Here is a 13,458-nt window from a genome sequence, read left to right as displayed (position 1 = left end):
ACTACATCTTTACAGTTTAGTTCTGTTGAATTCTGTATAACCACATCTCAAACAGTTTAATTCTGTTGAATACTGTATAACTACATCTTTACAGTTTAGTTCTGTTGAATACTGTATAACTACATCTTTACGGTGTAGTTCTGTTGAATACTGTATAACCACATCTCAAACAGTTTAGTTCTGTTGAATACTGTACAACTACATCTTTACAGTTTAGTTCTGTTGAATACTGTATAACCACATCTCAAACAGTTTAGTTCTGTTGAATACTGTATAACTACATCTTTACAGTTTAGTTCTGTTGAACACTATATAACTACATCTTTACAGTTTAGTTCTGTTGAATACTGTATAACCACATCTCAAACAGTTTAGTTCTGTTGAATACTGTATAACTACATCTCAAACAGTTTAGTTCTGTTGAATTGTATAACTACATCTTTACAGTTCAGTTCTGTTGAATACTGTATAACTACATCTTTACAGTTTAGTTCTGTTGAATACTGTATAACTACATCTTTACAGTTCAGTTCTGTTGAACACTATATAACTACATCTCAAACAGTTCAGTTCTGTTGAATACTGTATAACCACATCTCAAACAGTTTAGTTCTGTTGAATACTGTATAACTACATCTTTACAGTTTAGTTCTGTTGAATACTGTTTAACCACATCTCAAACAGTTTAGTTCTGTTGAATACTGTATAACTACATCTTTACAGTTTAGTTCTGTTGAATACTGTATAACTACATCTCAAACAGTTTAGTTATGTTGAATACTGTATAACTACATCTCAAACAGTTTAGTTCTGTTGAATACTGTATAACTACATCTCAAACAGTTTAGTTCTGTTGAATACTGTTTAACCACATCTCAAACAGTTTAGTTCTGTTGAATACTGTATAACTACATCTTTATAGTTTAGTTCTGTTGAATACTGTATAACTACATATTTACAGTTCAGTTATGTTGAACAATATATAACTACATCTCAAACAGTTCAGTTATGTTGAATACTGTATAACCACATCTATAGAGTTTAGTTCTGTTGAATACTGTATAACTACATCTCAAACAGTTCAGTTATGTTGAATACTGTATAACCACATCTCAAACAGTTCAGTTATGTTGAATACTGTATAACCACATCTATAGAGTTTAGTTCTGTTGAATACTGTATAACTACATATTTACAGTTCAGTTATGTTGAACAATATATAACTACATCTCAAACAGTTCAGTTATGTTGAATACTGTATAACCACATCTCAAACAGTTCAGTTATGTTGAATACTGTATAACCACATCTATAGAGTTTAGTTCTGTTGAATACTGTATAACTACATCTTTACAGTTTAGTTCTGTTGAATACTGTATAACTACATCTTTACGGTGTAGTTCTGTTGAATACTGTATAACCACATCTCAAACAGTTTAGTTCTGTTGAATACTGTACAACTACATCTTTACAGTTTAGTTCTGTTGAATACTGTATAACCACATCTCAAACAGTTTAGTTCTGTTGAATACTGTATAACTACATCTTTACAGTTTAGTTCTGTTGAACACTATATAACTACATCTTTACAGTTTAGTTCTGTTGAATACTGTATAACCACATCTCAAACAGTTTAGTTCTGTTGAATACTGTATAACTACATCTCAAACAGTTTAGTTCTGTTGAATACTGTATAACTACATCTTTACAGTTCAGTTCTGTTGAATACTGTATAACTACATCTTTACAGTTTAGTTCTGTTGAATACTGTATAACTACATCTTTACAGTTCAGTTCTGTTGAACACTATATAACTACATCTCAAACAGTTCAGTTCTGTTGAATACTGTATAACCACATCTCAAACAGTTTAGTTCTGTTGAATACTGTATAACTACATCTTTACAGTTTAGTTCTGTTGAATACTGTATAACTACATCTTTACAGTTTAGTTCTGTTGAATACTGTTTAACCACATCTCAAACAGTTTAGTTCTGTTGAATACTGTATAACTACATCTTTACAGTTTAGTTCTGTTGAATACTGTATAACCACATCTCAAACAGTTTAGTTATGTTGAATACTGTATAACTACATCTCAAACAGTTTAGTTCTGTTGAATACTGTATAACTACATCTCAAACAGTTTAGTTCTGTTGAATACTGTTTAACCACATCTCAAACAGTTTAGTTCTGTTGAATACTGTATAACTACATCTTTATAGTTTAGTTCTGTTGAATACTGTATAACTACATATTTACAGTTCAGTTATGTTGAACAATATATAACTACATCTCAAACAGTTCAGTTATGTTGAATACTGTATAACCACATCTATAGAGTTTAGTTCTGTTGAATACTGTATAACTTCTCAAACAGTTCAGTTATGTTGAATACTGTATAACCACATCTCAAACAGTTCAGTTATGTTGAATACTGTATAACCACATCTATAGAGTTTAGTTCTGTTGAATACTGTATAACTACATATTTACAGTTCAGTTATGTTGAACAATATATAACTACATCTCAAACAGTTCAGTTATGTTGAATACTGTATAACCACATCTCAAACAGTTCAGTTATGTTGAATACTGTATAACCACATCTATAGAGTTTAGTTCTGTTGAATACTGTATAACTACATCTTTACAGTTTAGTTCTGTTGAACACTATATAACTACATCGTTACAGTTTAGTTCTGTTGAACACTATATAACTACATCGTTACAGTTTAGTTCTGTTGAATACTGTAGAACCACATCTCAAACAGTTTAGTTCTGTTGAATACTGTATAACCACATCTCAAACCGTTTATTTCTATTGAATACTGTATAACCACATCTCAAACAGTTTAGTTCTGTTGAATACTGTATAACTACATCTTTACAGTTTAGTTCTGTTGAATACTGTATAACCACATCTCAAACAGTTTAGTTCTGTTGAAAACTGTATAACTACATCTTTACAGTTCAGTTCTGTTGAATACTATATAACTACATCTCAAACAGTTCAGTTATGTTGAATACTGTATAACCACATCTATAGAGTTTAGTTCTGTTGAATACTGTATAACCACATCTCAAACAGTTTAGTTCTGTTGAATACTGTATAACTACATCTGTACAGTTTAGTTCTGTTGAATACTGTAGAACCACATCTCAAACAGTTTAGTTCTGTTGAATACTGTATAACCACATCTCAAACAGTTTAGTTCTGTTGAATACTGTTTAACCACATCTCAAACAGTTTAGTTCTGTTGAATACTGTATAACTACACCTTTACAGTTTAGTTCTGTTGAATACTGTATAACTACATCTTTACAGTTCAGTTCTGTTGAACACTATATAACTACATCTCAAACAGTTCAGTTATGTTGAATACTGTATAACCACATCTATAGAGTTTAGTTATGTTGAATACTGTATAACCACATCTCAAACAGTTTAGTTCTGTTGAATACTGTATAACTACATCTTTACAGTTTAGTTCTGTTGAATACTGTAGAACCACATCTCAAACAGTTTAGTTCTGTTGAATACTGTATAACCACATCTCAAACAGTTTAGTTCTGTTGAATACTGTATAACCACATCTCAAACAGCTTATTTCTATTGAATACTGTATAACCACATCTCAAACAGTTTAGTTCTGTTGAAAACTGTATAACTACATCTTTACAGTTCAGTTCTGTTGAATACTGTAGAACCACATCTCAAACAGTTTAGTTCTGTTGAATACTGTATAACCACATCTCAAACAGTTTATTTCTATTGAATACTGTATAACCACATCTCAAACAGTTTAGTTCTGTTGAATACTGTATAACTACATCTTTACAGTTTAGTTCTGTTGAATACTGTTTAACCACATCTCAAACAGTTTAGTTCTGTTGAATACTGTATAACTACATCTTTACAGTTTAGTTCTGTTGAATACTGTATAACCACATCTCAAACAGTTTAGTTCTGTTGAATTCTGTATAACCACATCTCAAACAGTTTAGTTCTGTTGAATACTGTATAACTACATCTTTACAGTTTAGTTCTATTGAATACTGTATAACTACATCTTTACAGTTTAGTTCTGTTGAATACTGTATAACTACATCTTTACAGTTCAGTTCTGTTGAATACTGTATAACCACATCTCAAACAGTTTAGTTCTGTTGAATACTGTATAACTACATCTTTACAGTTTAGTTCTGTTGAATACTGTATAACTACATCTTTACAGTTTAGTTCTATTGAATACTGTATAACTACATCTTTACAGTTTAGTTCTGTTGAATACTGTATAACTACATCTTTACAGTTAAGTTCTGTTGAATACTGTATAACCACATCTCAAACAGTTTAGTTCTGTTGAATACTGTATAACTACATCTTTACAGTTCAGTTCTGTTGCACCTGGCTCTACGTACTGCAGGGGAATACTAATGCAGAGTTCTGTATCATTATATTTCTCCACACTTCACAACCCACACCTACCCTTACATCTCAGAGAAAGACAGATAGACAGATGGAGCTGTGCTGAGGGCCTGACTGTCTCCGACAAGGGCCATTGTAGAAGAGCACCTCTCTGTGAGCATGTTACATAAATGCAAGCGTTCAACAGGAGAATGCATAATGCAGCTGGGAAGTGTGTGTGTGTGTGTGTGTGTGTGTGTGTGTGTGTGTGTGTGTGTGTGTGTGTGTGTGTGTGTGTGTGTGTGTGTGTGTGTGTGTGTGTGTGTGTGTGTGTGTGTGTGTGTGTGTGTGTGTGTGTGTGTGTGTGTGTGCCTGCGTGTCTCCCTCTGTTTGTGTTTGTGTGTGAAGGCCACTTCATCCAACTTAACATTATCTGAATGTGCTCTTTGTGAGAGCCACTGACCCCACCGGAGTTCATCCGGAAAGGGATGTATCAGGTAATGTTGCAAAATTCCGGGAACTTTCAATAAATGCCCTGGTTTTCCTGAAATCCCAGTTGGAGGATTCCCGGAATCAGGAGGGAATAAGCAGAAATTCTGTGTTCTTCCAACCAGGAATTCCTGTCATTTTGCAACCGTAGTAACAAGACTCTCTAAACCCACACAGTAAAGTATAGTATGAATAAAGTATTTAAACCCACACAGTACTGTTTAGTATGAATAAAGTATTTAAACCCACATACAGTAAAGCTACAACAAGAGCCTCATAAGCTTCACCCTATAGATACTTTACTGTTAAATAAATTCTCTTTACGTATGACAATTCAGCTCTAACAGATTGTTTGTTGAAAGATTGATCTAAGGCAACATCTACCAATGCTTTGTGTTATACATTTGTAGGCTAATGACTGTATGCATAAGATAAGAAGAGTTGGTATCATTATATAGCATGTGGGCATGTTTGATAAAGTAGATAGACAGTAGACAGACAGACACCATGGGACGTACCTTTGAGATGTGTTTTTGTACTTCTGCCTGAAAAACAAGATGAGGAGTGTACATTAGATGAATAGGCCATACAAAGTACACCATCGCTCTGAGATAGATCTGCAGCCCAAATGGCACCCTATTCCCTTATTCCTATAGTGCTCTTTTGACCAGAGATTTTCAGTCAAATGTAGTGCACTAAATAGCAGGGTTGGGCTCAATTCAGAATTTTTTAATTGACTCCCATTCAACTCAATTGTTGATGTTGAATTTGAGTTTTAGTTACAGGAAGTAGAATTTAATTCAGTGCAATTCAAAGAAATTCCACTCAGTGATAGAACATTTAATTGAATATGACAGGTCACACTTCCAGATACCATCTTAGTGTTTAGGATAGCCAATTATATTTCCACCAACCATTGCATTTCTTTGGCTTCTTTTTGAAGGCCTTGAGGTCAACTTTAGTGTTAAACTAGTGCATTCTGGGAAATGTAGTATTTAGCACAACTCTATTTGAGAGGAACTGACTTAAAAAGAAATAATGAGTGTGTTTCTGCTAAGGAGCAGTATTGTCTGGGGATTCAGACTAGTTATGAAGGAGCTATTTTTCCTGTTTTCCCTCTTCTCTCCAGTCAGTCTCCTTCTATCTGTAGGGTAGGGGAAGACTCTCTCTCTCTCTCTCTCTCTCTCACACACACACACACACACACACACACACACACACACACACACACACACACACACACACACACACACACACACACACACACACACACACACACACACACACACACACACACACACACACACACACACACACACACACACACACACACACACACACACACACCAACAAGAACACACACACACCAACAAGAGCACACACACACACCGACGTGTTTCATCTGGTGTGAAGATCCAGTGAAGAGGAGGAATGTTGGGAGAGAAATTGTTACACTCACAGCAATCATCAACAGCAGTAAATGATGCATCACACAAAATGTGTTTGTCTCATTTTATTTTAAAAACTTTAAACCATCTTTAACGAGAAGTTAGGAGATAAGAACTAAATCACTCAAATTTTGCATAATCATTTTGTAAATTATTTCCTCCTGGACTGCTATATTGACAAATGTGGCCCTGTATGTCCCCCTGTATGTTGTTGTGAATGAACCGAGTTGATATGACCTGATGACTCCTCCAGTCCCGAAACAGAATTCTGGTAACACTGAAACAAGAAAGATGAAGAAGAAGCGGAAGAAGGACAGGAAGAGTGCTCAACCACAAGCAGCTAGAGAGCAGCAAAAACCAGTCAAAGGCAGAGAGGAAATAACGGGTGCAGTTAGACTATCAGCAGATGTTCCTCTGACGGGCGGAGGTTCAACTCATATGGCGACACCCCCGTCAAACTCAAGTACTGGGATGGAGCTGGTGGAGTTGCCTGATGGCACGTGGGCCATGAAGCAGATGACACCACTGCCTGTATGTCCCCCTGTAATTCTGCCTGTATGTCCCCCTGTATGTCCCCCTGTAATTCTGCCTGTATGTCCCCCTGTAATTCTGCCTTTATGTCCCCCTGTATATGACCCTGTATATGACCCTGTTTGTCTGCCTTTATGTCCCCCTTTATGTCCTCCTGTATGTCCCCCTGTATGCCCCCCTGTATATGACCCTGTATGTCTGCCTTTATGTCCTCCTGTATGTCCCCCTGTAATTCTGCCTGTATGTCCCCCTGTATGTCCCCCTGTAATTCTGCCTGTATGTCCCCCTGTATGTCCCCCTGTAAATCTGCCTGTATGTCCCCCTGTATGTCCCCCTGTATGTCTGCCTTTATGTCCCCCTGTAATTCTGCCTGTATGTCCCCCTGTATGTCTGCCTTTATGTCCCCCTGTATGCCCCCCTGTATATGACCCTGTATATGACCCTGTATGTCTGCCTGTATGTCCCCCTGTACACCTGCCTGTATGTCCCCCTGTATGTCTGCCTGTATGTCCCCGTGTATGTCTGTCTGTATGTGACCCTGTATGTCCCCCTGTATGTTTGACTGTATGTCTGCCTTTATGTCCCCCTGTATGTCTGTCTGTATGTTCCCCTGTACGTCTGCCTGTATGTCCCCCTGTATGTCTGCCTATATGCCCCCCTGTATGTCTGCCTGTATGTCCCCCTGTATGTCTGCCTGTATGTGACCCTGTATGTCCCCATGTATGACTGCCTGTATGTCTGCCTGTATGTCTGCCTGTATGTCCCCCTGTATGTCCCCCTGCTCTGGAGCAGGTTATCATCAATGATCTCTCTGTATTTTGCTCTGTTTATCTTTCCCTCGATCCTGACTAGTCTCCCAGTCCCTGCCACTGAAAATCATCCACACAACATGATGCTGCCACCACCATGCTTCACTGTAGGGATGGTACAAGGTTTCTTCCAGACGTGAATACTTGGCATTCAGGCCAAAGAGTTCAATATTGGTTTCTTCAGACCAGAGAATCTTGTTTCTCATGATCTAAGAGTCTTTTAGGTGCCTTTTGGCAAACTCCAGGTGGACTGTCTTGTGCCTTTTGCTGAGGAGTGGCTTCCATCTGACAACTCTACCATGAAGGCCATTGTCCTTCGGGAAGGTTCTACCATCGCTACAGAGGAACTCTGAAGCTCTGTCAGAGTGACCATCGGGTTCTTGGTCACCTCGCTGACTAAGGCCCTTCTCCCCCGATTGCTCAGTTTGACCTGGCGACCAGCTCTAGGAAGAGTCTTGGTGGTTCAAAACGTCTTCCATTTAAGAATGATGGAGGCCACTGACATGTTTTGGTACCCTTCCCCAGATCTGTGCCTCGACACAATCCTGTCTCTGAGCTCTACGGACAATTCCTTCTACCTCATGGCTTGGTTTTTGCTCTGACATGCACTGTCATCCGTGGGACCTTATATAGACAGGTGTGTGCCTTTCCAAATCATGTCCAATCAATTGAATTTACCACAGGTGGACTCCAATCAAGTTGTAGAAACATCTCAAGCATGATCAATGGAAACAAATGCACCTGAGCTCAATTTCTAGTCTCATATTAAAGGGTCTGAATACTTATGTAAATAAGGTACGGTATTTCTGTTTCACTTTGTCATTATGGGGTATTGTGTGTACATTGATGAAGACATTTTTTTATTTAATCCATTTTAGAATAAGGCTGTAACTTAATTAAGAAAATGTGGAAAAATGGAAGGGGCCTGAGTACTTTCCGAATGCACTGTAAACAGAGGCTCGGTGTGACACCATGTTATTGCAGTGCTCAGTGGAGATGCCTGACTAAATGTAAAAAGGGCTTTATAAATACATTTGATTTGATTTGATTAAATAATGTGTATGTGTGTGCGTGCTGCTCTTTGTGAGCTGAGGTGATTAGAATGTTTTTAATCTCTGTTTTTAATCTCTGAGATCAGCCAGTTAACCAGACAGCCACCCAACCAGCCAGAAACAGCCAGTAGTCACCGTTTCCACCAGTGTGCTGACTTAGATCAGCCCGCCTAAAAATGGACAGATATCTGCCCTACTCTACTCTAACCTCTGTTCTCCTCTACTCTCCTTTCCTTCTCCCCTCTCCTCCCTTCCTCTCCTCTTCCATCCTCTGCTATTCTCTTCTCTCCTTTGCGCCTTCTGTCCTCTCTTCTACTCCCCTCTCTCCTCTCCTCTCCCCTCCTTTCCTCTCTTCTCCCCCTCCTATCCTATTCGCTCTTCTCTTCTTCCCTTTCCCTTCCTCTCCTCTTCTCTCCCCTCCTCTCCTCTCTCCTCCGTTTCTCTCTCAGACACGACAGTCAGCACTACTCCTCTGCTCTCCTCTGCTCCATGGCAACACACCTGTCTGTCTCCTGCACCAGCGAGCCACAGGTATTCAGGGCATTACATTGCGAGAACTTGTCCCACACTTCAGATTGGTAGAGAAGCAGTGTGTGTGTATGTGTGTGTGCGTGCATGCGTGCGTGGGTGGGTGGAGATGCTCAGGGGACAGGGTGTGACTGAGGACTATGTGATCAGGGATTTCAGCGGTAGAGTGTGTGTAGGCGCAAACGTGTATATAGAGCGTGACTGCACGTTATAATGAACTATTGAATACATAATGGGTTTAGTCAAGCTTCAGTGATAAACAGTTTGCTTCTACTGAGACACATGTTTGTCAGATACAAGTTTAACAGCTACATAATTGACATTTGTTGCAAGCTGTGAAAAGATATATTATGTAATAGCATATTAGTCTAATCATACTGCCAGCTGAATTTAGCTTGATCAATTTGTTGTGGTAACATATTGATTAGACGGTAAAAACACAACAGCAGAAGAACACATATTATACCACTATAACTTCCATTCATTCAATCATTAATTCATTGAGTAGTAGATAAATACAAGTGCAGGTACCTACCTGACTACCAACTTACCTACATACCTATCTGCTTTACGTATACACAAATATGCACATATGCTAAGGTATGTACTTACCTGCATACCACAGGAGGTTGGTGGCACCTTAATCGGGGAGGACGGGATCTTGGTAATGACTGGAGCGGATGGGTCGATGCCATTCCATTTGCGCCGTTCCAGCCATTATTAGGAGCCATCCTCCCCTCAGCAGCCTCCACTGATAGGTACATTTGTTCATACATACATTGAAATCATGAAATGTACAAACCTACAGTTGTAGTGCTTTATACACACTAATGTATTGTTTACAAAACAAAGATGTGCACATAAGAATACTATTAAACGTGCTTCAATATACAGCACAGTGATGGAAAACTAAGATACTGTAGAAACGCGACAGAACGCGGCATCGCGGCATCACTTCTGATAACAAATAAACATTTCACAAGAGCTTGAAATAACCTCACTCTTTCAACCACCCTTACAGATCACATGCCTCTAAGTCAGTCCCTCTCTGGGGAAGTTAAACACAAGAGGAGAGATGAAAGAAAGAGAAAACTTACATTCCCTTGAGTCGCATCCACATTTTCTCTGTCTGCTCAGTCTTTGGGTACTTTAGAGAGTTTTTGTCCATACTATCTGTGTATGTACACAGTTCATCCATGCTGAATGTGTTATAAGGTGCAGCGGTTAACTGCTGTATCTCAGGTACGTACAGCAGACCTCTGTCTGCACTCTGCAGTGTGAATCCCTGAATCCTAAGAGCACTCCTCAGTCTGGTCCTCAGAGCATCCTCCCTGTGCTGTAGTCACAGGAGTCTTGTCTCTTCTCTCCTCTCTACAGCACCTGCATTACTTGTCTCAATAACCTATTAGTTTATCAGAGCAGAGAGAGAGACTGCGGCTTCACACACTGTAGCTCTGTCAGGCAGGCAGGAAGGAACCACTCTCCACTACACACTGTCACTCACTGTCTGACTGTCAGATGATTTAATCTCTCTCTAGAGTACCTCTCTCTCTTTCTCTCTGTTTCTTTCTCTCTCTCTCACACACTCTCTCTCTCTCTCTCTGTCTAGTACTTCTATCTGCTTCTCTCTCTGTGTTTCTCTCTCTCTCTGGTTCTTTCTCTCTCTGTCTCTCTCTCTTGCACCTCTCTGATCACTCTCTCACCATGCGGTTTTACTGCTCTGTGTACACTGATGGTGCCACTGCTTTATAGAACCCTCACTCCTGCGCAATGCTCCATCCATCCACGACATCGGTGCAGGTAGGTAGGTGGGTAGCGTTACTTTGACAGACAGAGAGGGTTGGTGCGGTATGGAAACGCAGAAGTAGCAGATGGTATCAGACACGACAGGGTCAGCACCACCAAATCCTGCGATCACAGAGCGTTCAGAGCAGTCAGACTATGGTGAGCGGCTCCACCACACAGAAGCAGAGGTAGAGATTCCTCTCTCACCAAGAGGAGTTCAGTTGCATTTCCTCACATCAAGATCCAATGTAACGTAATGTGGCCAGTAGATGCGCATCACAAGCTGTAACAGCAGTATCCTCTACGGCTCTCACATTACAGGCACTCCGTTTGTCCAGGCAGTTCCATTGAGAGATGCTAGAGATGTTCAATTAGCGTCAGCTGCTTATGGCATAATTATCAAGCCCACCTAGAAATCTTTCAGTGCGCCTCGCTGAGGGAACTACAAACAGCTGAGGCAGCCAGGGAAGCAGAGCATCGGCAACTGTATAATAGATCCAAGTCCTAGAGCTTGCTGCGTTTGGTTCCTTTATTATCACTAAGGTGCAGTAGCAATGAACTAAAGCAGATCGGTAGCAGCATCTTGCATCCTGACTCCTCAGTGCCTCCTCTTACAGTATATTGTCCTGCTGCTGAGGCTGTTACATCTCACCCCCCCCCACCATTCCACTACTGTCACTCCGGCATTCACTGCAGGAAGGAAGGAATGGAGAGCTCTGATCTGATGAAAATGGCCCGATTGTTTGTGATGCAAAACAGGCACCGTGGCTGATTAGTGGGACAGAGGAAAGAAGAAAATATAGAGAAAGAGGGAAGAAAAGAAAGAGAGGGCATATAACAATGGAGAGATAAAGGTAATGTAGCTAGAAGGCTTGTGCTAAAGGTCAGTACTATACACGTGCCCTTAATCATTCAAAAATAATGGCAGAAGCTGGATAAAAACAAGGTCCAACAGAGAAAGGGGCTACCTCTTTGTGATTAACATATAAGATTATACTGTAGCTATTATCCCACTGAGAAATAGTCTCACTGGAACAGCAATACCACTCCATTTCACCACAACACTTCTCTACCTAGAATTCATTTCAAGGGTGCAGGTCTCTCGGAACAGAATAATCCTAATCATATCATTGAGGTCTGCTTGCTTTGTCTTCATATAATTACAGAACAGGAGATAGCAACATGCAGAACAACTCAATTGTTTTCAGATTAGCATGGCACGCCAAGCAGAAGCACATTTCCTCTATTAAATGAATGGAAAAAGAGAGCTTCTCATGATAGTCACACATGTTGTCTTGCCCAAGAATTAGTCTATATCATGTGCAAGATTACACAATCCACAATATATAACAATGTAACACTTTACTTACAGCTTGCAGGTATAGACCTAGTGTACTATGACAGTGTTATAATGCAATGTAAGCAATTATTCACAGGTTATAGGCCTAATTCACAGATTACACTGTAAAGGGGTTACTGTGAATTTGACAGTAGCTTACAGACAGCTCGGTGGCAAGTAAAATTCTGTATTTAATATTACAGTACACCTATTGTAATATAAATACGGTATCATGACACACAGTACAATACTTTAAAATTGACTCTATTATACTGTAAAAAAGTAAATGCTACTGTAATCGGAATTAATTCAATTAATTAATGAAATTCATTGAGGGGAGGGGTTTGTTTTTCCACAGTATTTTACTGTAATTACAAGGGATTGGTGAAAGCAAGTGTTTACACTCCGTAACAGTGTAGCCTATAGTTTTCAATAACGAAGAGAAGAGAAAAGATCAGCAAAAGTTTTAAGTTTTATTAGTTGTGTATACGGGATACGCATGGCAAACATCGTCCAACTAAATGCTTACTTGACAATGCAACATCAATAATAAATAATAAAACATAAGAATACGAACATAAAGTAAACGGCAGTAGAATATACTGTATATTTTTTGCATAAGTATAATACAGGAAGGCACAATTTACACGTGTATTGGGGAAGGTTGGGGATGAGGAGCAAGTGTATATAGTGCCTTCAGAAGGCACTGCCTTTTCCAGATGACTTGTTCTAATCAGAAATTATGTTTTGAATGTCTGAACTTATTTTCATTCCAAGATAATTGGAAAACAACAACACAAACCGTCAATAACGGTAAACATGAACATTCACCCTGAACAAATCAATCAAACGTTATTCTTCCTATTTGCTCCCTGCTTCGTGATTGATAAAATGGGTTGCCGTGATAACACACATTTTATTGTTATACAAATGGCTTCTTAGTACAGAGGGTGATGACTTGACTGCTGTAAAAAAAAATATATATATATATATATATATATATATAAGAACAGAGAAGAATGGACCTGATGCCGAGAGACAGGGGAGCTTATTATTTTTTTATATA

General features: G+C 39.0%; 1 protein-coding gene across 1 annotated transcript in view; it reads right to left on the bottom strand.

Moving 5' to 3' along the window:
• The window catches only part of LOC118386513 (dual specificity calcium/calmodulin-dependent 3',5'-cyclic nucleotide phosphodiesterase 1C-like), a 61,986-nt gene extending 50,338 nt beyond the window's left edge, over positions 1-11,648 (bottom strand). Inside the window, exons 1-2 of the mRNA XM_035774232.2 lie at positions 10,366-11,648; positions 5,419-5,445 (exon numbers count right to left, since the gene is read on the bottom strand). Of these exons, the coding sequence (XP_035630125.1) occupies positions 5,419-5,445; positions 10,366-10,466 (128 nt within the window). The 5' untranslated portion in view covers positions 10,467-11,648. The remainder of the gene's footprint in view (positions 1-5,418; positions 5,446-10,365) is intronic.
• Positions 11,649-13,458: the final 1,810 nt, after the last annotated feature.

Source organism: Oncorhynchus keta, chromosome 7 (assembly GCF_023373465.1).
Source record: "Oncorhynchus keta strain PuntledgeMale-10-30-2019 chromosome 7, Oket_V2, whole genome shotgun sequence".
Classification (NCBI taxonomy): Eukaryota; Metazoa; Chordata; class Actinopteri; order Salmoniformes; family Salmonidae; genus Oncorhynchus; species Oncorhynchus keta.
Note: the sequence above shows the minus strand (reverse complement) of the source record. Positions and strands in the feature narration are given on the sequence as shown.